Below are 23,355 nucleotides of genomic sequence, written 5' to 3' on the forward strand. Positions count from 1 at the left end.
CCATGTGGAGCTGAGACTCTGCACCCATCAATCAAGGACACCTGTTCCCTGCCCCAGCCCCTGGCAGCCACTTCGAAGCAGGTCCTGCAGATGGCACCGTGCAGTGCTCATCTTTGGAGACTGGCTTGTTTCACTCAGCCCCGTGTCCTCGAGGTCACCCCTGTGGTAAAGTGTCAGAATGTCCTTCCTTTATGAGGCCCTGTGTCCTTGCTCATTGCTTATCTAGTCGTCCATTTCTAGACGAGTGGGTGGCTTCCACCTTTGGCTCTGGGTGTGGACCCAGGTGTGCAAGTACCTATTCTAGACTCTGCTTTCAGTCCTTTGTAATTAGAAGTAGGATTGCTGGAATATGGTTACTGCAGCTTTTTAAAACCCTGCAGTACAGGTGACAGGAAGACTCCACGAGAGTGAGGGAAGCCCTGGGCCCAGTCTGGCCTAGGAGGCATGGTCTTCCTGGTGCTGGGAAGGCCTTCTTGCTGTGCCGCTCTCAGTAGCTTGGGAAGCACTTGATCTGTTTCTCCCTGCAGTCTGGGGAAGCTGGCAGAGCAGAGCAGGCTGCCCTGAAGGTGGCTCAAGGTGTGGGGGGCAAAGAAACTATACCCTCAGGATACTGGGGATGTGGGGGCCCAGGAGGAGCCTTCTGAAGGGGCTGACGGGTCAGGAAGGGATTTGCAGGCCTCCTGCCCCAGGCCTGGGCTGGCCTCTTGGTTCATCCTGAGCTCCTCCGAGGGCGGGGCATCTTCCTGTTGGCATCCTTCCTTCTCTCCAGCAACGCCCACTTTGTGACTGGTCTCAGGTGCTGAGGATACAGTGGAGATGTACCCGGCAGCACCCTTGTTATCAGGAACTGAAATTCTAGAACAGCTCCACGTTCATGAGTGCAGAACGGGTGTGAGGCCTAGTCCAGGTATTCCCTGTGCTGAGCTCCTCAGGCCCCGATGGAGAGCCCCAGCCACCCAGCTGGGAGGGCAGGGCTGGGTTTCACCTCCAGCATGTGCTTGAGACCCGTGCTCCGAGTCTCCTCCGCGGGGACAAGCACACTGAGCTCAGTGAAGCAATAGGGCAGCTTCAGCCCCAGAGGCTGCTTGAAGACAATCTTCTGCTGACCCCCAGCCAGGAGGTGGGAGAGAGCAGGCGGGCACTGTCTTAGGCCAGGGCGGGGGTGGGCAGCAGAGCTTTTTGAGAGGTGACATTGAACTGAGACCTGAGGGTAGATGGACCCAGTCATGCGACAGGAGCTTAGATCATTGCAGGCTGGGGCAGTAGCCTATGCCTGGGCCCCTCTGGCCTGAATTCTGAACCTTCCAAGGACAAAGAGGGGTTAACTTTTGAGCTGCTAATAGGCTCCATCTCACCAATGAATCACAATATTTGAGCTGAATCCAAGCTTGAGTGACACTTAATGAAGATTATTATAAGAAGATATTGGGATAAACTGATCTTATTTGGCTGTGGCTCGCAGATCTAGTTGACTGGTGATATTGATGAAGGTCTACCCCAGATTTTCAGGTGGTGATCATGAACACTGAGTGTCCACTCTCGAGTACGAGGTCAGTGTAGGGTTTCCTTCACTAGGGACCATTCAGTGTCACCAGCAATGCCTGCTGGCCTGATGCGATACTGCCCACAGGGTTGGGAGCTGAGGGTGATGGAGCAGGGTCATGTTGTCTGGGAAGTGTTTCTCCCCAGGGACTGGCCAGCTGGTTCTGACCTCAGCATTCACACAGGGACCCCAGAAAAACCACGGGCACCTATCTGCCCTGGCCTTCGGTGTCCTCTGACTGGCCAACTGGTGCCCAGGGCTTTCCTCACTCTCTTGTGTAGATTCCTGGGACATGTTCTGTCGTCCCCAGTTTATAGGGGAAGAAACCAAGGCTTCCCCATGGCCAGCAGCAGCGAGGGGGCCCTGCTGATCCCAGCTGTCTGAGCCAGGACTGGTCTCTGTCCCCTGGGACCTTACTGCGGTCCCAGACCTGGGAGGGCCAGCCAGCCCGCAGAACTTGATGCCCATTCCCCTCTGTAGTTTCTTTTTAGACATCTGGAGTATCATTGGTCTTACGTTTAATGTGTCAAGGATTCCAATCGCTGCTCCTTAATGGCCAACTGCATGTATCTCTTTATCACGATGGATGCCCTGTCTCTCTAGCCAGGTCCTTGGGGTTGGAGACTAAGGAATGTACTGTTTTCATCTCTAACAGCTGTCCAGGTCATTGCTTGACAAACAGCTGGTTTCAGCATTTGAGCTATCACGGCAGACTCCCGTGAGTCAAAACACACACCCTGCAGGCCGGAGCTCAGCCGAGAGAAGCTGCTGATTGTGTGCCGCTCAGCTTGACAGCATGGGTGCCAGAGGAGACGGCCGCGGCCTTCTCTCCCCTTGGCTAGCATCTCCTTAGGGGGTCTGTTGGTCTGGGACTTGTCCCAGGGCAGATTGGTCGGTGGTGCATGCGAGGTTCTTCCAGCTGCTCTCTGGACCCTGCATCCCATTCCGGAGCCCTCCTGTACCCTGGGAGGCCGCTGGCCTGAGGCGCCACACTACAGGAAGGATGTGTCTGATCTGGTCTGCTGAGAAGGCTCTGGCTTCAGGGTCTGGGCAGTTGTGTTTACAGGTCTGAAGAGGGGAAGGTTGGAGTATTTGGGGCTCTGATTTATTTTCTTTGGCTAGAATTCCAGAACCCAGACCATCAGAACTGACAGGTGCCTTTGAGATGGTCCAGCTCTAGCCCTTTTGCTCCAGAGGAGGATCTCATCTGGATCACCTCATCTCTAGGCTTCCTGGACAGGGTGGGAGGTATTGTCCTCCTTTGCAGACGAGAGTGCAGGTTGGAGATGTGCAGGGAACTTGCCATGTGATTGCCCTAAATTTAGGTCCAGCAGACTCCTGAAAATGTAGCCGTCATGGAAGTGGAGGGTGATGGCTCTTGGGCATGAACTCCACCCCAGAAACAGTGCTGGGGCTCCACCAGGCCCTCTCAGCTGGCCCCTGCAGCAGCCTTGTAAGGGAGTTATTGCATCCCAGAATATAAGTGCCCGGAGGACTTAAGGGATCTGCCCTGTGTCACACCGTGAGGAGACAGATGGCGGAACGCTCAGCCCCGGGCCTGAGCAGAGTCCATACAGTGAGTTTCTGGGAAGGAGCCGCAGAGCTGCCTGCACTACCCACAACTCTCCCCTGTGGCGCCCTGGTCGCCTTTTCTGTTGGATTTGCTCTTTCCAGTTCTTTCCACCTGCATCTTGCGTTACTCAGATGGATTGATTTGATTTGGTTTCCATGGGAACCGTGTTTGTGTGCTCACCAGGGCTCTCTGGGAAATGAGCTGATGCTCCCCACAGGGCCTGGTACGGGGAGAGGGGCGGGGGCAGCACAGCTGGTGGGCAGGTCGCCCAGGTCTGAGTCCAGGAAGTATGGTCCCTGTGGGGGGCTGGTTCTTTCCCCTTCCCTCGACACCCATCAGCTCGCAGGGAAAGCCGACACAGTGGACCTTCTGCTGACCCCGTTCTGTCCACAGCGTTCCTTCTTGTTTGCCCCCTAAGTGAAAGTGTGCAGATTGAGACAGAAGCTTGGAAATCCTCAACCCGCCCATTCCCTGTCCCCCGCCCCCGCCCCGCCCCACTTCCTGGCAAAGCCTCCGGGTTGTGCAGCAAACCCGGGTGACAGATGGCAGAAGCTCTCATCTGGATCAACGTAAAATGAGGCTTTGAGAAATAAACACGGGCTGCCGCTTCTCCCCCCTTCTGTGGGTTCCCTGGATGCCCTCCTGCCGGAATGGAAGGGTGCCTTGGTCACCAGGTGCCTGGGTGGACTCAGAGCTGGGTCATGGAGGTCTGTCCAGGCTCTGACACACTGACCAGTGTGTCACCCTGAGTGTAGCTCCTGTCTTTCCTTTATAGTATGGCTGCTAAGTCCCCGAACATCTTATCCGTGCTCCAGGTAGGAAGAAGGTGGAGGGGCAAGAGGAAAAAAGTTCAATCCTTAAGACAAATGAACAAAACTCTCCATGAAGCCCCAGCCAGTTCCGCTGACATTTTATTGGCCAAAACTGAGCCTTCTGACCATCTTGTCTCCAGGTGCAGTGGTCAAAGGGGTGTCCAGACCCAGCTGCGCCTGACCACTTGCTGGGCCTCCCTGGGGTCTGCTTTCAAATCTTTAAATCGAGGGAGGGCGTCTGTCTCGGAGGGTCTTGAGCACTGACCCTCATGGCCTTTCACTCGGCCGCAGACCTGGGCCTCCTACCCCATGGCGTTGGTCCCCTTTCTCTTTTCCCTCGTTCCAGAAAGATTTTGCTGCTGGTTCTTTTCTCCTCAGGGAGTGGAGGTCTACAGGGTGGGTCCCAGCTGTATGTGGTGACCCCAGGCGATGCCCTTCTGCTGTCAGTAGCCTGCTGCCCTGCAATGCCCATTAGGGGGACAGTGTTAGAGAGCACTGAGCATTGAAGGGGGAGCTTCTGGTCCAGCCCGACCTCCTGAGGTTTCCTGTGCTCCAGGTGTCCCCATGGGCCTGCACAGCCTGGAGGGGCCAGTTGTGGCTATGGGAGCCTGCCTTGAATATTTGCATGTGCCCTGACACCCACCTGCAGACTTAGTGGCTGTCTTTGAATGCTGCCCTGGCAGTGTGGGGCCAGACCTGGCTGCAGTGGTCACCCGTGAGTGGGTGGCTCTCTGCCAATGCTGTTGAGATCCTCCCCTGCTCCCCAGCTCCTCCCTGGGCTTCCTTCCTGCTCCCAGGAGTTCCCACCTCTCCTCACTGTGGACACAGGAAGAGCTAGGAAGGTGGGGAGGGGTGTGCTAGTTTATAAAAGATGGTGGTGGGGTAAGTTCCCCGCACTCTCTGCAGCCCTGTGATTGGCCTGGACTCCATGCAGGTCTGACGAGCCACCGTCGGCTTTCCTGGCCTGTCTTTCCATAGGCACCACCCACTCTGGCCACACTGTGGCCCCAAAGCTTGATTGGCAGGGGAAGGGTGACCCCATGCACCCTCTGACTTACAGCCTGGGTAAGCTGTCATCCTCTTAGAGCCCAGCATCTGCCTGGGCCCGCTGAGAGGAGGGGATGATGGAGGGTGTGGCCGCTGGTCTTCACAGCCCCTGATGGTCCAGCCACTTGACCTTGCCCTGTCACTGTAGTCATCTCTAGAACAGCTGTCTGTGATGACTGACGAGGAGGGTGACACTGTGACACAGTGTCTAGGTCCCAGTGGTGGTGTGAGTCCTGGGAACAGCTCTGGGGAGCAGGCAGACTCCTTAGTGACCTCCGTTTACAGTTCAGGGAAGAGATTCTCAGAGAAAGTCCATAATTTGGCCAAGGGCACGTGGTGGATGTGTCGTTAGGGTTAATGTCACTCAACAAGCAGTGACCTCACCAGGAAATGTTTGCTGTTCTTGCTGACACCTGGAAGGCCTAGTCCAGTGTGCCGTGAATGTCACCCTGCCCAGGTTCCTCCCTCTTCTGTCACCCTGATTGTAGCTCCTGTCTTTCCTCTGTAATATGGCTGCTAAGTCCCCAGCATCTTATCCGTGCTCCAGGTAGGAAGTAGGTGGAGGGGCAAGAGGAAAGTTCCAAGGTTGATCCTTAAACGAACAAAGCTCTCCACGAAGCCCCAGCAAGTTCTGCTGAATTTGTCTTGGCCAGAACTGAGCCTCTGACCATCTTCTGATGCAAGGGAATGGGGAAGGGAATTTTATCAGGCACAATCTGTTTGGCACAATTGGAATTCTGTTGTGAAAAAGAAGGGTTCGGCTGTTTGGGATGACAAACAGCAAGAGTCGGCAGTGAGTCACGGCGCTCCCTCGCCAGGAGTGGCAGCCGGAGAGATGAGATCTTCAGGGTAGGAGTGGGGGGCCTTTCCCCACTCAGCAGCTTCCAGGCAGTGTAGACTGCAGCAGTAGGTGCCGTGCTTACTGCTTGCTGGCTCAGGCAGTGTAGATGGCGTCAGTCTCCAAGTGTCCCTCGGGGGGTTGACAGTGCTCCAGGAGGCAGCTGCTGGGCAGTCAGAGCCAGAGAAGGGAACGAGGGGGCATGGCGGCCTCTCCTGAAGGCCAGTCCTTCCTGAGCCCCTCCCACCCTCACGCACCTACCCACAGACACATGCACCTGTCGCCGATGGCACCTGCAGCTTTAGCAGAGCACAGGAGAGTGTTACCTCTCCATCCTGTGCTGCGTGGACTTCCAGCACCTGGAGCTGCCAGGGCTGTAGTCAGATAAATGTGGGGAGCCTGACTTGTGGCCCCCTTCTGCGAGACCACTGTGGATTGCGTGTCAAGCCTCCCGGAACCCCTTCTTCACGTAACACCTGGCACTCTGTGCAAAACAGGGATGTTAAAGACAGCAGGCTTTGAACTTGGACTGTCCAAATCCAAGTGGGGCTCAAGGCCCTCTCCACCATTCCAGCTGTGCAACCTTAGACAAGTTCCTCGGCCTCTCTCAGCCTCAGTTTCCTCGTCTGTGCAGAACAGATGGCTGTTCCCTGATGGGTCTCTGGGGATTTGCTGAGCAAGCACATGTAGGATGCTCAGGCAGGGCCTGGGGTGAAGTGCCTTGACTGAGAAGGTCCTTACCGCCACCACCCTGCACCTCCAGAGAGTAGCTCTCTAGGGTCTCGCTGATCAGTGAATGAAAGATCAGTGTGGCCTGGCTTTTCTCTCTTGTACCTTCCCAGCTGGGTGAGGCCCCTTGAGCAGGGACTTGTGCAGTCTGCCTCTGAGCTGCAGGATGGGTTCTGGTTGGTGGAGAAGGGGGTGTGTGTTCCCACCATTGTCCCAGCCAGGGGTCTTCCAGTGAGCCCGAGCCAGGTCTTCCCCCATCAGGCTGGAGGACATGCAGAGCATCCTGCGGTTGTGGCCACCGGTTTCTGGTGGCGGCTTGGGTTTCTGGTGCCTTGTGTCGGTGAGATCGTGGGAGATACGGCAAGTTCCTCCCTGCAGGACAGTGGGTGATTGATCCCCACAGGGACAGGAGGACAGAGCGTTCCTTTAGGACTGAAGAGGACAATGGCGTGTGTTTGTGGCTATTTTCATTCTCCCATTCAGTCTCAGACGCAGTCTTCCTGGTTTTGGCTGATGGAGAGCGTGCGCCAGGGCTGGCTCAGAACCGCCTGAGCACAGTGTGTAACGTGGGGCACAGGCTCTGATGCCCCAGCACCCCAGCACCCACCTCTCTTCCTCCTCCTCCTTTATGTGTGGGCTGGTGGACCTGGACCTCGTCAGGGATGATGGGGGCCAGCAGACCCTTGGCACAAGGACACAGGACCCTGCAGATAAAGGCCCTAACCTTGGTTCTTCCTCTGCAAGCTGGTGACCTTGGGGAAGTGCCCTAGGTTTCTCCACCCATAGAATTGGTCTGCAGGTGTTCCTGCGGCTGTATGTCAGGTACTCTTCCCTAGGGCCACCTGTGACCAGAGGTAGCCTGCACCTGTGTGCCCCAATGTCACTTCCACTTCCTGAGCCCCAGGCCTTTGTCCTTCCTAAGAGGCCAACCATGATGAACGCCTCTTCCTCCAAGACCTGCTCAGGCACCAGGTCAGGCAGGCTGAGGCAGTGGCCATGGCGATGACCTCTTGTGCTCCTTGGTGAGGGCGAGCCAGGTGGGCTGTGCAGCCGCTCCCTGATCCTGGGTGTCCAGAAGGACTTGATGAGTGTGTGGCAGTTTGGAGAGAGGTGCTGGAGAGTGGATCCAGAGGAGACTGGTGCCCCTGTGGAGGATGCACGGGGATACTGCAGACATTACCCAGGGCTCCAGAGGCTCTGCCAGTGGACACTGAGCCCCTCTGCATGCAGATGGCTGTGCCAGGCCTGAACATGGACCAGCAATAGGGCCAGCTGGCCTTTCCCCCTTTGACTGATGGGTAGGCCCTTCCAGTTAAGATTGGTAGTTAGTAAGATCACCAAGAATGAGTCAAAATCTGCTCCCACCCTCACCCTGGGGGCTGCCACAGACAGTCTAACCAGTGGACTAGGTGTCCCAGCTCTGCCACCCTATTTCAACTCTGTGCTGCATGTGCCAAGGACCCCCTTTCTGCTGGGGGCTGTGTCCTACTCCGCGTGGTGGTCTCCACCTTTAGGAACCCAGGTGGAGAGGCGAGGACCTCAAGGCCCAGAGGGATGGGCAGGGTGGAATGCAGACTTGGACCCCGAGGTCTGCAGGCGTAGGGGACCGCCTGGCTTGGCCTATTTTTAGAAGGAGCCATGTGGGTCAGCCTGGGAGACAATAAAGAATGTGGCCCCATAATAAGCCATTGTTCCCATGATGGCTTCAGGGCCCACAGATGATCTGTGGCCCCACTGGGCTGGGCCGTTGCTCCGGAGGTCATGGATTTTTCCAGTGCTTGTTATGGGAGGAAAGAAGTGCTGGGCCCTGACAAAACAGGAAGGGGACAGGAAGACGGTGAGCTCTGGTATCCAGTGACTTATTTGGGGGGTGAAAGGCAGATGGCCAGGCGGACCCTGTCCTGGTGGGCCTGGGCACTACCAGGGAGCCTTCTCTGTCCTGGGCCTGTGTGGGCACCGTCTCCTGGCAGGCCCTCTGCACCCTGGGAGGGTCAGCCCCCTCCACCAGGCACCGCGGTGGCCCCAGGCTGGCTTTGCTTCTGTGAGGTGATTGCTGGGAGTCCCTGCATCCCTCTGCCTGGGATGGGGACAGGATTTTCATGTTTTGGTTAAAGTGATACCGAGCTTCCATCCTCCTGAGGGGGGGCCTGGGGGTCCGTTCCTCGGTTGGGGAACTACTGGCTTTATGGATTCCAGCCTTTCTGGCTCTTCCCACAGCCCCCTGGGGGGCCACAGTCCTCTTCTTCAGCTCCCGTGACCCAGGTACCTGCCATCCTGGGACCCCACCACCTCCTGTAGCTTGTGAGTTCTTATCTACTTTAAGGACTGAGGGAGCCTGGCACATTGGCTGGTTGCAGTTGAGCCGGCTTCAGTCTCCCTGGGAGCCTCAAGGTGTGATCCGCCCCAGCCTGTGTAGACAGTGGGTGTGGCTGGGTCTCCCGGCCTCACAGGAGAGCAATACACACAGCGCCACCTGCTGTATGCTGTGGGTCTCCACCATCCCCAGGAGGGGGGACCGACGGCCTTCCACGTGACCAGTGGGGTCCACGTGCCCAAGCTGAGAAGAGGGCTCCTAGGTGGTGGCCCACCAGCCCTTCCTGTCTCACAGGAGGCTGTGAACTCTGGGCTTCCTCTTTCCACAACCAGGCAGGGACTGACGTAGGTCACATCTTGGTGGCTGGCTTTAGTACAAGGACAGTGGGGGGCCACTGGGGGAGGCGGCTTGAGCAAGCTGTCGGGGGAACTGCGGTGCCTGGGAGGGGAGCCACCTGACTCTGTGAGGCTGGGGGAGAAGAGGAGGAGGAGGGACATGGTATCATTCAAGACTCTTGGTCAACCCCAAATGGCTCATGTGGGGCTGGAAGTTGTGGCCCACTTAGCCGTTCCAGGTGGTAGACACCAGTGCTGAGAGTTCTTTCCTCTCTTTTCTGTGTCTGGTCTGCCTGGGTTTTCCTCAGCAGGCCCTCATCCTCGTGGTGACAATATGGCTGCTGTAGATCCAGCCCTCCTAGCCTTGCTCTGTCCAGTCCCATCCACTTCTGCAGTAGTTGGCTCTGATCTACCTCACCCAGCTCGTGTCCTTGCAACCAACAGGGAGGTGGGGTGCAGGAATGGGCTTTGGACTGTGCAACACGGGGCAGGAGTGAGCATCACAGACCTCCTGGGGGGAGAATGGGGTGAATTCCCAAGGAAACTGGAGGCTGAGCTGGGAAATGGGAAGAGAATTCTGGGCAACCCCAAATCACCAGATGTCTATCACATGGGGACTAACCTATGGGACAGGTGAGGCATGAGACGGGGTAGACAGGGAAGCTCAGTTGCGATGGCCTCAGTTTTCTGGATGGAGAAAACAAAGTCCATTGTAGAGAAGGCCACGGGACGGCCCTTCCCCTGCGTTTTGTGCAGTTAACAACGGTGGGCACCGGGACTCCTTCCTGTGCCTCCTCCTGGAGCTCTCCTCCCCCTTCCTTCCTCCCTCCCTCTTCTTCTGGGTGTGGTTTCTAGCCAGAGAAATCTGCTGCCTGAAACTCAAGGCTCTGGGGCCACACGAGAGGGGTGCTCGGAGCTTCCTCCGACACGGTGGGAGGCACGTCGGTGTCGGTAGCCAGCACAGCCACGCTGGCTCCCTGACCCCACGTGATGGGCCTCTGTCTGCCGTCTCTCCTCAGGAGCAGGACATCGAGACGTTACATGGCTCCCTGCACGTCACGCTGTGTGGGACCCCCAAGGGAAACCGGCCCGTCATCCTCACATACCACGACATTGGCATGAACCGTGAGTTCTGAGGTTCCCGGTTCCCTGGTTGGGTGGCCACCTGGTCCCCCAGGACGGGCTGGAGCTAGCTGTTTCCTTTTTGGGGACTTCTTGGAATTGTTTGGGGAGGATCTCCTGCCACAGCCTGGGAAGCCCTGCGTGCACTCTGGTGGGGCTTGGCACTGTCCTCGAACCTGGAGCACAGGGGGCCCTCTGCTGCCTGTATCAGGTCTTCATTCTTTTATTGCTGAATAATATTCCACTGTATGGACGTGCCACATTGCTCTCTCCGCTCTCCAGTTGTTGGACACGGGGCCCTTTCTGCTTTGGGCTGTGATGGATAGTGCTGCTCTGAAGGCTTAGACACTGAATTCTTTAGATGACCAGATAGTGTTACCGTGTGGGTGGCCAATTTTTCATAAAGGGGTAAAATAGGAGCTAGCCCCTGTTACCGTGATTTGGAACAGGGGTGAGTTTCTGTGGTGAGTCAGAAGGCGCCATCTGAGCTGGAGTGTGCAGGAGGGTGCTTGATTGGGGGTGGAGAACTGCCTCCTTTCCACCTTTTCCTACAGCTTGTGAGCCTTCGGGGCGGGGATGAGGTCAGCTGCTGGAAGCCAGGTTGCCCTTCATGCTCCCTGTGTCTTCCCCGTCTGTCCCTCGTGTCCATCACGTACCAGGTCCCACGCCAGGTCCTTTTGGAGACCTCACTTTGTTTCATTGGACCCTGAGAAGGCAGTGCACTTGCGTCAGATCTGCCGCTCCCCTGCTTAGCCCAGGGTTAGGGTAGGCTGAATGCTGTAGCAAGAGGCCCCAAGAATGGGCCTCTCTCCTCAGTCCGTCACAGTCGAGGGTATTCCGTGAGACGTGTCCCATGTGTGGACTCAGGGACGTGGGGCCCTTGTAACTAGTAGCTCTGCCATCCCCTGGGTCCTCAGCAGCTCCTGCTGGCTCCTGTGATCCGGCAGGTGAAAGAGAAGAGAGATAAACTCAGAGGTCTGAGCGGCAGATGTGGAGAGGAAACTGTGAGCATTGCATGTGGTTGGCCAGAACCCAGTTACATGGCAGCCTGTGGTTACAAGGACCCTGGGGAATGTAGTCCAGCTGTGTGTCCAGCAGGAAAAGGTTGGCTGGCCATCTTTGCCTCAGGACCCCGGCGGTTGGCAGCCTGGCCCTAGGCCACTTAAGTGGAGGGTCCATGCTTTATCCGTTGTGCTTCTCCTTGTCTGAAGATGGTGTGTGTCCTGCTCAGTCCCCAGATCTGAGGGCCTAGAAGACCCCGAGAGAAAGGGAGTAGGGTGGACATGAGGCCATGGCCGTGGAGGGGGCCGTGGAGGGGCAGGAGCCAGACGGAGAGCCCCTCCCAGCACCAGTAGGAGCTTAGTGTTCACTGGCTTCACGAACAGCAGGGCTCATTGACCGTCCCCACCCCGTGCCGGCTCCCTGCCTGTGACCTACTCTTGTCTTTATCCCTAGAGGAGGGCAGAGTAGGGTGGGGAATGTCCTCGTCCTCCGTCCCCTTGCTGAGTGTGAGTGAAAGTAGAACAGATGTGCTTTGCCCTCTGCCACCTAACTGTTCCCTCCCCTAACTCCCTTCCCGTTCCCACCCCCCCCTCCTGTTCTCCAGACAAAACCTGCTACAACCCCCTCTTCAACTACGAGGACATGCAGGAGATCACCCAGCACTTTGCCGTCTGCCACGTGGACGCCCCTGGTCAGCAGGATGGTGCTCCCTCCTTCCCCGTGGGGTGAGACAGGGGTCCTCCTGCCGCAGGAGCCGTGTGGGGTGGAATCTGGGGGTGGGAGCGTCGAGCTGGCTTTAAAAACTTTTAATCATGATAAAACATAATATTTACTATTTTAACCATTTTTGTAGCTATATAGACCTCGATCATAAAATTGACCATTTTAACCATTTTTAAGGATTGGTGGCGTCTAGTACAGGGCAGACATTGTGCCGCGGTCCATCCATGGTCTGTCGCTAGGACTCTTTAGCACCCCACCCTGTGCCCATTAAACCCTGACCCCGGTTTCTGGCTGGGCTGGCTTCGTGCCAGGTGGGTTCACCCTGCGTGGGACCTACCTGGGAGACAGTTTGACAGGACCCACTGGTCAAGGGGGAAGAAGACCTAGGAAGCTGAGAAGAAAGAGGCAAGGCAGTAATCCCGATGCAGCGCCTCCTTGGGCCAGGCTTCAACTTGTTACTTATAAATGTCCTTTGCCCTGCATCTTTCTGGCCAGTGGTCTCTGTTTTCGACACGTAGAAAGAGAGGCCTGGCAGGTTAACCACCTGGCTCACGGTCACATAGCTGGGGTGAGGCGGTCTGCTGAGACCCATGTCCTTGGAACATGTGACTGCCTTGTTCCAGGGCACTGGCCCTGCCCAGTCCTCCTTAGGTCCCCTGGTGCAGCCATGGCCAGGCTTGCTGGCCCCCAAGTAGCACCTGGTGTATGTGGGGGTGGGGGGCTTCCATGGCTTACAGGCTTCTAGAAAGGCCTTCTTGGCATTTACCGGCAGATGTACTTTCTCCTTAGTGGCCAGAGTTCTTAATTATCAACCTTTATCAGAGAGGAAGGCAAGGGACACCCACTCCTTGTGGTAGGATCAGAGATAAAAATCTTTTGAAACAAAGGGACACAGTTAACTGTCAACTAGAAGACATGCTGCTCAGGTGGGGCCAACTGTTGGAAAGACTGGGTAAAGCAGAGGCTCCCAGCTCCCCTGGGAGGTCCTAGGAGTATGTCCACCTCCAGGGACTTTGTTCAGTGGATCTGGAGACCATCGTGGAGGGTGGTTTCCCTGAGATCACTAGGTTGACTCCAGAGTGGGTGGGTGGGGCCCAGTGTGGGAGGGACCTGGCTTGTTCCTGGAGCCTGGGCGTGGGGGTCTGCCAGGCCCTCTGAGTGCTGAGTCAGCCATGCAGGGTGGGGACCCCTGCTGGCTCCTGGCCCTGAAGTCCATGCCCTGCACAGGATCCCATTGTCCCCCTGCTGCACCAGACCTGGGGGCAGGGAGGGAGCGGAAGTCCCTGCAGGTGGAAGCGGCTTCCCCAGGGTCCCTTAGGGAGCTTTGGGCCCATGCTGAGCTGTGGCACTTGGAAGGGGCCGGATGTCTTTGCCCCCCTCTCCTAAGGCTCGCTGGGTTCACTGGGGTTACACCGTCCAGCTCTTCCTGGCCGTGGCAGGACGTCTGCACACGCCGGCCCCTCCTAGACAGCATCTCTGACACTCTTCAGGCTCCCAGGGCCCTCAGGGCCACTTCCCCTAGAAGCCCTTCCTGCCCACCGGAGCAGAGTGGGTCTTCCTATCTCGGTGTCCCCTCTCAGCCCTCGGGTTCCCTTTGTAGCCCGGCCATGCGTCATGCCTGCTGGTTTCCGCTGACTCACCAGCTGGGTCCTGGGCTGGGCCATGTCTGCTTAGCTCACATGCTCTCCGGTGGCCTCCCGAGAGCTGGGCGTGTGTCCGGGCCTGACTCGTGTTGATAGAACTCAGCCGCGCCTGTCCCAGTTCCTGCTCCCGGAGACTGAGGCTGTGGCCTTCCAGCCAGAGATAGCTGTTTGTGGCCAACCGTCCACTGGTCTTGGGAGGGCAAGTGGCCTGTTACACTCAGTGACGTTTATAGACTCCACAGCAGCAGCCTCGTAGAGTCTTTTGGGGTTAGTGAGCTGTGTGTTGCGTGGGACTCTCCCATAGGACCCGGGACCGAGGAAGCAGCTCATAAAAAGTCATCCTGACAAAATGAAAGGAGGGATTCTGGCTGGGGTAGCGAGCCTGGGGAAGCCGGGCGGGGTGTGCTCCAAGGTGGGTGCGTGGGGTGAGCCCGTAGCTGGGTCCGGCTCTCACCTCCTGCCTTCCCTGTCTTCCCCAGGTACATGTACCCCTCTATGGATCAACTGGCCGAGATGCTTCCTGGGGTCCTTCAGCAGTTCGGGTAAGAGCGAGAGGTCACCTCCCTGACAGTTGGCAGAGGAGGCTGGCCCAGCCTCCTCTTCTTCCCTGACCTTGACCTGGCCTGGCCTCTGAAGTGCAGTTTGGAGTTTAAAGAAGAGGCAAGGCAGGCGCCCCCCGTGCAGCCCGCTCTTCCTGACCTCGGCCTTGCAGGACCTGAGCCTTTCCTCTTGAGCAGTTATGGCACCTAATGGCAGCCTCACCCCCCACCCTGCCCTTGCCTGCTGTTCCTCTACCTAGTCTCTTCCGTGGAACGTTCTGGAATGGGGCTGCCTGAGACCTCAGTGTCTCTGTGCAGACTCTTATTTTGCCAGTGCTCCCTTCTTTCCCGCTTGAGCCTTTCAAGTTAGGCTGATAATATCTCCTGGTTCTGGTCCAATTTGCTTTCATTCCAGATTTTAGAGTCCAAAATAAAGCTCAGGAGAGGGAGGACGCGGCACCTTCGTGGCCCTCCTGTGAATGCCAGGCCTCTCTCGGAGCCTCGGCGGCCACCCAGAAGAACAGGGGCAGGGGCAGGTCTGAGCTGCTGGTCTCCGTGGAGTCTTAAACTTGGGGCCGTCAGGGCGCCCTCACTGCACTGGACAGATACCGAGGAGAGGGGGCTCTTAGGGACAAGGGGACGGTGCGGCAGTGCTGAGGCTCCGTCACTCTTTCCTCCTGAGACCTGACCCGTCCCTCCCGCCTGCAGGCTGAAGAGCGTCATCGGGATGGGCACAGGAGCGGGCGCCTACATCCTGACCCGCTTTGCGGTGAGTCTGGGCATTGAAGATATTACATTTTGAATAAAATTAACTCAAGATTTAAGAGAGACATTTGGAAAATCACTGAAAAGACCAAAAGGGAAAAATAAATGCGCTGTACTTCCTGTCCCCAAGGGAGCCCTGGGATGGGGCTGCCCCAGCCCTTCGTGTGCGGGTGACGTGTGTTCTCGCGCACAGACCCGAGGCTTTTATTTTATTTCATTGTATTTCCTTTGCTGAAACAATGCACTGGGCACGCTCTCACGTCCAGGGCGCATGCCTTCGTGCCCAGGACGGTCCCCTCCCGAGTTGTGCCCCATTCTCCTGTGACAGCAGGACCATTGCCACCGTTGGGACCTTGAGCCCGTGGAAAGTGCTCCTGAGCCCTTTGTATCATCATCCAACAGTTTTTTGAGGATGCATGTACCCACTTTATTCAGTCGTAGGTGTTTTGATGCCTGATACTGGCTGTGGTTTGCTGGAGGTTGGGGATGTGGCCCGAACACAGATGTCTGGCCATCTTGGCTCCGAGCCGGTTAATAAGAGGACTCAAGTGGCTCCTGTGTATCTACGTGTGTCCCAGGAGTAATCGAGTGGCAGATGTCTCCCTGCCTGCCTGATTTGTGTGCTGGGTGGGTTGCTGACCCCTCCAACAGCTGGGGACTGAGCCACAGGGACCATCCCAGGCTGCCCAGTGCAGGGCTGGCCTCCTCCTGCAGTTTCCTCCTTCTGCTCTCTCGAAGGCCGGGGCTAGTTTTGCCTGGGCAGTGGCTGGTGGAGGACGGAGAGCAGCAGTCTGTCCTGGTGCCCCACACTGGCCCTTCCCTGGGTGCTCCTCTCAAGTGTCCGTTTGACCCCCAGGTTCCTCGTATTTCAGACTGCTGGGCTGTCTGACTCACCTCGTGTCTCTAATTGCAGCTGAACAACCCCGAGATGGTGGAGGGCCTCGTCCTGATCAACGTGAACCCTTGTGCGGAAGGCTGGATGGACTGGGCGGCCTCCAAGGTGAGGCTGGGGGCCAGGGTAGGGCTGGTGGGGGCCAAGATGCAGAGGGACAGGGACACACGGCCTCAGCCTGGCGCAGCTTCCCTCGCTGTGCTCAGAATGGCAAACACGAGCCCTGCTCTTTGTTCCACAGAAGACTCAAGTGGACCGTGCTGTCTAAGCCAGGGGTGCCACAGGGACAGGGGTCCCCCAGCCAGCTCCATAAGCATGGCTCAATCCTTAAGTATTTGCTGGGCTCCTGCCACCTGCTCGGCTTCTCTCAACTGTTGACTATCTTGATGAACAATCTTCCTGAGACGAACAAGACAAAAGCTTCTTAAGAATCCATGTACACCTGTAATCCCAGTGATTCAGGAGGCCGAGGCAGGAGGATTGCAAGTTCCAGGCCAGCCTCAGCATCTTAGTGACACCCTGTTTCAAAAGAGGAAAAGTAGTAGAGGGGGCTGGGAATGTCGCTGAGTGGTTGGGGACTCCTGGGTTCCATTCCTGACGTGTCTGGGAGCCGTGGCTGTGCCCCAGGTTCACCACGGTAGTTGGCTCACCCGACTTGGGACCTGCCGTGCCCTCCTGTAGTCTACTGTCTCACCTCACTTCACGCTCATGGTGGGGTTCTCCTAACCTTTCACAGAAGAGAAAACTGGGGTCTGAGTGGTCAAGTAAAGGTCTAGGTCACACAAGCTAGGGGCGGATCTGGGACTGGGTATAATTACTTGGACACCAAGGTCCCTGTGCCTGACCATCCCTGGGGCTGGGGCTTCTGGGCCAGAGTGGGGCACAGTCAGGCCTGAGCCACAGGCCAGCTGCCTGCAGGCCAAGTGGCTTGAGCTGTGTCCGGGAGCCCTGCCCTGGCTGTTGTCCTGAGGTTCCCTGTTTATCTTTTTTAAAAATGATTATTGTTGTTGTTTTTCCTTCCTTTCTTTCCCATAAAGGCCCCAGTGTCTGCCAAGGAGGGAGGGATAGTTCTGAACGAATTAGCACAAAGCCATCAGGCTGGGGTGACCCAGCGTCTCGTGAAAGCATGTTTTTGCCAAGTTTAGGGGTGGCTGTGGGGACAGGGCTCGTGGGTCGCGTGGGTCCCCCCCCCCGCGACCCCCCCTTGTCCTGTGCATTTCTCCCTCGAGCCCCGCCCTACTTCCTGGGTGATGTGACTTGCAGGAGTGTGGCCCATGCCCTGGTTTTTATTAGATTTTCCAGCAGAGGAAGTGACATTCTGGCTGGCCAGTTTGGCTTCTGAACAGCTGTTGTGAGCCAGGCGTGGAGGTTAGGGACATGGCCCACTGGAGCCGGAGGCAAGCTGTGGCCTTGCTCTGTGCACCTTGCCCTCCCGTTCAGCCCCAGCCCTGGGGAGCTGTGACCTGGGTGCCGCAGCCTGGGTCTGGCCTGCGTGTCAGGCCGGGTGCCGACTGCCTCCTGTAGCCCTCGCAGGTCTTGTAATGCACAGCACCACATCATGGGGAGGTGACAGGCAGGGGTCAGCTGGGACCCTAGGGCAAGAGCTCCTTCCTCCATCAGTCCCTGCCGGTGCTGAAGTCAGCACCTTCACGGAGCCTGTTCTCCATGTTCAGTATTTACAGAGCCCCTACAGTATACATAGCATTTATGGAGTGCCTGGTGTAAACTGGCATTCACGGAGCTCCTGGCATATGCACAGCCTGTTGCTGGGGGGAGAGAGGAAGGGTCGTCGGTGACCTCAGTCAGTTCAGAGAAAGGAAACTGACTTGAGGAAGAGAGCCAGAGCCGGAGCGTGACACAGGAGGGATAGTCAGGGCTAAGCAGATCCTGGGGTGTGTCCCAGGAGGCTCAGTGCGTGTCCAGAAGAGGGGCGCAGGGGCTTCTTTGCTGAGAACTTTGGGAGCTTTTGGAGCAGGGGAAGCTCGGAGCTGGCTGGGTCCTAGTCAGACCCCACTTCTGTGCACCCCGAGCCCGGGGCTCTGAGGCAGGGAATGGGGGGAGGCTCGGCCACTCCGTCCGGCCACAGACTGTCTGCTCTCAGGTCCCGGCGAGCAGCACACTACGGTGGGCAGCCTGTGGCCGAGGAAAGCCGCTTGCCTTGTGTCCAGGAGGCAACAGATAAAAGGGAGGAAGAGACCAGGGTCCCATTGTCACCTTCAAGGGCATGACCCCAGTGGCCTGAGTACCTTCCACTAGACCCCACCTTCTGAAGGCCACACCACCTCCTCGCAGCACCATGTGGGGGCCCAAACCTTGACACACGGGCCTCTGGGGACCAACCCCCTAGGAGGGGTGTCCTCAAGACCCGAACGCTGGGGACTAAACTCTAGGAGGGGTGTCCTCAAGACCCGAACGCTGGGGACCCTGCAATGCCTCTCTCCCCTGGGCAGTAGGGTTCTGCTGACCTCCTCACTGCTGTGGACCCCTGGTTTCTTACACACCTGCTTTTATTCTCTGCAGATCTCTGGATGGACCCAAGCCCTGCCAGACATGGTTGTGTCCCACCTCTTTGGGAAGGTGAGTGGCGTGGCCTGGCGGACAGGTGACCCTGTGGTGTTCACCGGCTCTCTCCTGGGCCCTTCTTTCCCTCTTTAAACACAGGCCTTTTACAAACTTCTTACTGAAGGACGGTAATCAGCACGTATTTTGTTTTACAAACTTGGTGTGTGCGTACACCTGTCAAACCATCACCAAAATCAAGATAATGAACATCTCCGTCTCCCTGGGACGCTTCCTCGTGCCCTTGGTGACCCCTCCCAGGCAGCGCTGTTGTGCTTCTGTCTCCCCAGGGCAGTTCGTGTCCCTGGACTTGTGGGAAGGGTGCCACGCAGCATCTGCGTCTCTCACTCTGGTGATTAGTTAGAAATCCGCCCACACCGTTGGAGCGTCCGTGCTTCCTTCTGTCTCGGTGTGAGTGGCGTTCTGCTGGATGGAACAGTTTATTTTCTGTTCACTTGCTTATGGATCTTAGGACTCTTCTCTGTTTGGGGTTATTACAAATAAAGTCCACAGCAAACTTGTCCTGGGTTAGCTGGGTGCCAGGCTTGGCCCTAAGGGCTTTGCAAGTATTGGCTCACGAATCTGCTCTGGAGCTCTGTGATCTCTGGGATCAATACTGTTCCATTCCCAGTCTGTGGATGAGGAAAAGTGAGACCAGAGAGGTTGAGTGACTTATGTAAGGTCCTACAGCCGGGGAGCACTATGGTGAGGATTGGAACCCATGAGTCTGTCTCCAATGTCCATTCTTGTGATCCTGCCCATGCTGGCCACCTGCTCTTTCCTGGCTCTGAGATGGGCTACTGTTTGCAGAGTTAGCTCACTGAGAGTGGCAGAGCCAGGCCCGTGGCAGGCAGTGATCAGCCTGGCCTCTGCCTCGGGCTCTACCTCTCTCACCGTCGCCAGGGCTGGCAGCCTAGGGTGCTGTGTGCTCGGGTGCAAATCCAGGGTCTGGGGAAACCCTTGGTTTCGCAGCCTCAAGGTGACCTGTTTACTGTCTGTGGCTTCCACACCACTGTCTGTCCTGAGCTAGTGCATGTGACTGTCTGGTGCCCTCCCGAGTCCAGGGCAACAGAAGATGCCCTGCTTGGGGGTTGGTGAGGGGTGTCCACCAGGTTTGGCCATTGTGTCCAGTTTCCTGCGGCTGCTGTATACCAAGGGACTTCCAGAAACAGAAGCCACCCTCTCACGGTGCAGAGATGTTGGTGGGATGCTGACCCTGCACAGGCCCTGGGGAGCTTCCCCACTTCTCCTGGCTTCCAGGGGTCCCCTTCCTTGCTGTGTCTGCTCACTCTGATCTCTGCCTCCATCTGCATATGGCCGAGGAGGACTCTGCCTGGCTCAACTCTCCCTCTCTGTCCTCTGCTGAGGACACTGACCATAGATTTGAGATGATCCTTCAGTTAATTACATCTGCAAAGACCCTTTTCCTAAGTAATGCCCGCAAGTACTGGGGGGATGTGGACGTCTTTGGGGGCCACTCTTCGGCTCACTACAGCCGTCTTTTTCCTCTGTGGTTCACCCCAGTTGGAGAGGCCTTTCCTCTGCCCTGAGCATGTTAGGAATTCTTAACAATTCCCAGCCAGCATCTCTGGTTCCCTGAAGGTAAGGTGAGAGATGCAGCCCGGGCATCCATCCTGACTGTACCAGGAGCTTGGAGCCCGGGAGGTCGGGCCGTGGAGTCTCCTGTTCCCCTTGCCACCCGTCTGACTGCATCAGAGATCCCAGCTCGATTCCTGGAACCATTTCCTGATTTTTCTTTTAATAGCCTCTTGGCCTCCTTCCTGCTCCAGTGACTGTGAACCACTCTCAGCAGCCGGAGCTTGTTGCTGGTTTTCTTTCTTCTTCTGCCCTGCTCTGGTTGCCACTGGTCACACCAGATCCTTTCGTGACAACCACAGCGCCTGCCACTGTATGCACTAGAAACTAAGCAGCACATGGCCTGTTTGTCCCAAATCATGTTCCCGTACAGAAAGCAGCCAGCGAGCGAGGCCTCAGCGGACCTCTGCCGCGTTCGGCTGTCTGCTGGGAACAAGACTCCCCCTCTTTCCAGTGACTTCCTAGTGCAGGAGATGGTTTTGATTTTTCAAGTATAAAAATCTTAACTCCCTCCATGAAAAAAGTAATTGCTGACATTTGCGTCAGATTGGCTGGTTCGCAAAGGACTTTGTGCACCCTTTGCTGGGGTCTTATGCCTGGTGAGGTAGGCAGCCCCCATCCCCCACCCCAAACACACACTTTTGAGGTACCTGAGGCCCAGACAGGTTAAAGGATTTGCCCAAGAGAGGGGCAGTGGTGGGACCAAGCTGTCTGCCCAGGGTCCTGCCTCCAAGTTGAGACTCCCCAGCCACGGGGTCCTGGGGTGTGCTGTGCCTTCCAGGGCTGGTCCCCCTGCTGCCTGTGGGCCTCACAATCCAGTGCTGCCCACTGCATTCCTCAGGCCCTCCTTGGGCTCCACCGGGTCTCCTGGATTCACTTTGTGCCTGAATAACCTGGAGGAGGCAGAGCCGTGTCCCGCCCAGGCCGCAGCGCCTTGAGCCTGTTTCCCTCTCTCCAAACGCAGGAGGAAATGCACAGCAACGTGGAGGTAGTCCACACCTACCGCCAGCACATCCTGAACGACATGAACCCCGGCAACCTGCACCTGTTCATCAATGCCTACAACAGGTACCGCGCCCGCCTCAGCCCCTGACGCAGGCTGGGAACCAGGGGACGGAGGAGGCTTGGATTTCCCAGAGGGTGCCGGCCCTGGGTCTGAGCTTCTAGTTAACAGGGCAGGGCCGCCTGGTAAGGACACCGGGTGTGAAAGCTTGGTGAGGGTCTGAGCCTCTGCCCCAGACCATGGAGCCAGACATTTTGTCCCAAGGGAGCGTCCCTTGTCCAGGAAGATGCTGCCACATACTAGTGGAAGGTCCATGTGGCTGACCTTCAGGAAGGGCACTGGGAGCTGAACAGAGAGAGCAGCGAAGCACAGGCTGGTGGGAGGAATCAGGGAGGCTTCTGGGTGCTGAGCTGGCCGTGTGGACCTCACACCACTGAGAAGCCACTGGAGACTTTGCCACAAGGAGCAGAAAGAGCAAGTCTGGGTTTTCAGAGATCATCGGCCACCCCGTAGAGACCTCAGGGTTGGTTGGTGAGACAGGACTCAGGTTACCAGTGGAGGCTGGGAGACCATGGGGAGGCTGGTCCATTTGTCAGGTGGGGACTCTGACCAGGGGCACAGGGAGATAGGGTCCCTCGGTAATGGAGGGCATGATTTGTAGTGCTATTAGAAGACAGTAATGTGGGACAAAATGAGGTGGGTTCTGTTGGGAATGTAGGAGCCCTGAGTTCCCCTTAACTGCTTCTGTGCACACCAAGAGGCGGTGGTGTCCTGACAGCCACATGACCCCACGAAGGTCTTGGTGTGGGTATGTCCAGAAAGGCCAGTAGTGGGACCCCCAGGGCTTCTCCAGGGTCAGGTCTGCTGATGCTAATGATGCCTTTCCTGTCCGTAGCCGCCGGGACCTGGAAATTGAGCGGCCCATGCCAGGAACCCAGACCATCACCCTTCAGTGAGTGGCCCCTCCCCACCCTTGCAGGTGGCACCCGCTGCCTGTTGTCTTGCTTGTGGCTGCTCCAGGGCCTGTTGCAGAGCCTGGCAGGATTCCCCCCCTAGGGGTGGACACTGCAGGCCATGAGCCCCCATGTGTCCTGCCCAGGAGCTGACCTCTCCCTGTGGGGCTGCATCAGCTCTGGAGGGTGGGGGGCTCCACGGGGGTGGTCTCTGAGGAGGAACGCCAGCCATATTCTTGGAGGTGACTGCAGTGTGGACCTCACACTTTTGTTGAGCCACCATGTTGGTGCCTGGGAGTGATCAATGGCACAGAGTACCCTGAGAGAGCCTGCAAATCTAGGAGGAGGTGGACACAGCTAGCTGAGGTCCCACCCATGGTGCCAGTGTCTCTGTGCCTCCCAGATGCACCATGGGTCTGACCCTGGGGCACTAGATACAGGTCACTGACTTCATCCTTCACACCGTTCTTATCTCTGTCTTGATTACTGGCCATGTGCATCCTTCCCTGAGGAGAGGGCACTTTTTATTTTATTTTGGGGGGGGGTACTGGGATTAAACTCAGGGGCACTCAACCACTAAATCACACCCCAGCACTATTTTGTATTCTATTTAGAGACAGGGTCTCACTGAGTTGCTAAGACCTCACTAAATTGCTTGAGGGATCACAGGTGTGCGCCATCGGGCCTGGCATGGAGGAGAGGGCACTTTAAATAGGAGCTCCAGGACACAGAACTTCTCTGGTTGAAACTGAGACTGAGGTGTAAGGACTACTCACCCATTTTACTAGAGCAGAATGGAGACTGGGGAGAGTGACGTCGGAGAGCCAAGATGCTGGGGAAACCAGGAGGTTTCCTTAGAGTCCTGGCCCGGCCAGGAGGCCTGGGAGTGTGACCTGTGCTCACTCTTTTTTTCTCTCCTGACCTCAGGTGCCCTGCTTTGCTGGTGGTCGGAGACAACTCTCCTGCCGTGGACGCTGTGGTATGTGGCAATCAACCCCTGGTTTCTGCCGGTCATCAGGCACCCCGATGATCATCCGTCTGGTGATGCTGTGGGCAGTCTCCCTGCCGCCCCTACCTCTTGGCTGCCGTCAGTGCAGGGGATGGTTTAAATGTCACCTGGCCTCTGGGCAGGGAGCCCAGCCCTGGCCTTTCTCCTTGGCTCCTCTCTGGGGTCCCCACCCACGGGCTTGTTTTCATGGGTGTGCAGAACACGTTGGCTTCCTGGCCACGGGACTCCCCTCTCCTCTGGAGTCAGGTGGCTCCTCCCACCTGGACTGCTGCCCGGTTGTCTGGCGGGGAGCGTGGCAGGGGATCGGGCTTAGACAGAGCTTTCTGGTTCCTTTTACCCCTTAATACTCACCTCGGTG

The 23,355-nt window shown here is 57.2% G+C and overlaps 1 protein-coding gene across 2 annotated transcripts in view; it reads left to right on the forward strand.

Moving 5' to 3' along the window:
• The window catches only part of Ndrg1 (N-myc downstream regulated 1), a 51,385-nt gene that overhangs the window by 19,178 nt on the left and 8,852 nt on the right, over window positions 1-23,355 (forward strand). For both annotated transcript variants that reach the window (XM_046449029.2, XM_046449030.2), the window contains exons 4-12: window positions 10,211-10,316; window positions 11,920-12,040; window positions 14,161-14,223; window positions 14,929-14,989; window positions 15,899-15,985; window positions 18,398-18,454; window positions 20,997-21,100; window positions 21,931-21,987; window positions 22,916-22,967. In XM_046449029.2, coding sequence (XP_046304985.1) covers window positions 10,211-10,316; window positions 11,920-12,040; window positions 14,161-14,223; window positions 14,929-14,989; window positions 15,899-15,985; window positions 18,398-18,454; window positions 20,997-21,100; window positions 21,931-21,987; window positions 22,916-22,967 — 708 coding nt within the window. The remainder of the gene's footprint in view (window positions 1-10,210; window positions 10,317-11,919; window positions 12,041-14,160; window positions 14,224-14,928; window positions 14,990-15,898; window positions 15,986-18,397; window positions 18,455-20,996; window positions 21,101-21,930; window positions 21,988-22,915; window positions 22,968-23,355) is intronic.

The sequence above is a fragment of the Marmota monax genome, unplaced genomic scaffold, assembly GCF_021218885.2.
Source record: "Marmota monax isolate L192 unplaced genomic scaffold, Marmota_monax_Labrador192_F-V1.1 WCK01_AAM20220418_F8-fsc00073, whole genome shotgun sequence".
NCBI lineage: Eukaryota > Metazoa > Chordata > Mammalia > Rodentia > Sciuridae > Marmota > Marmota monax.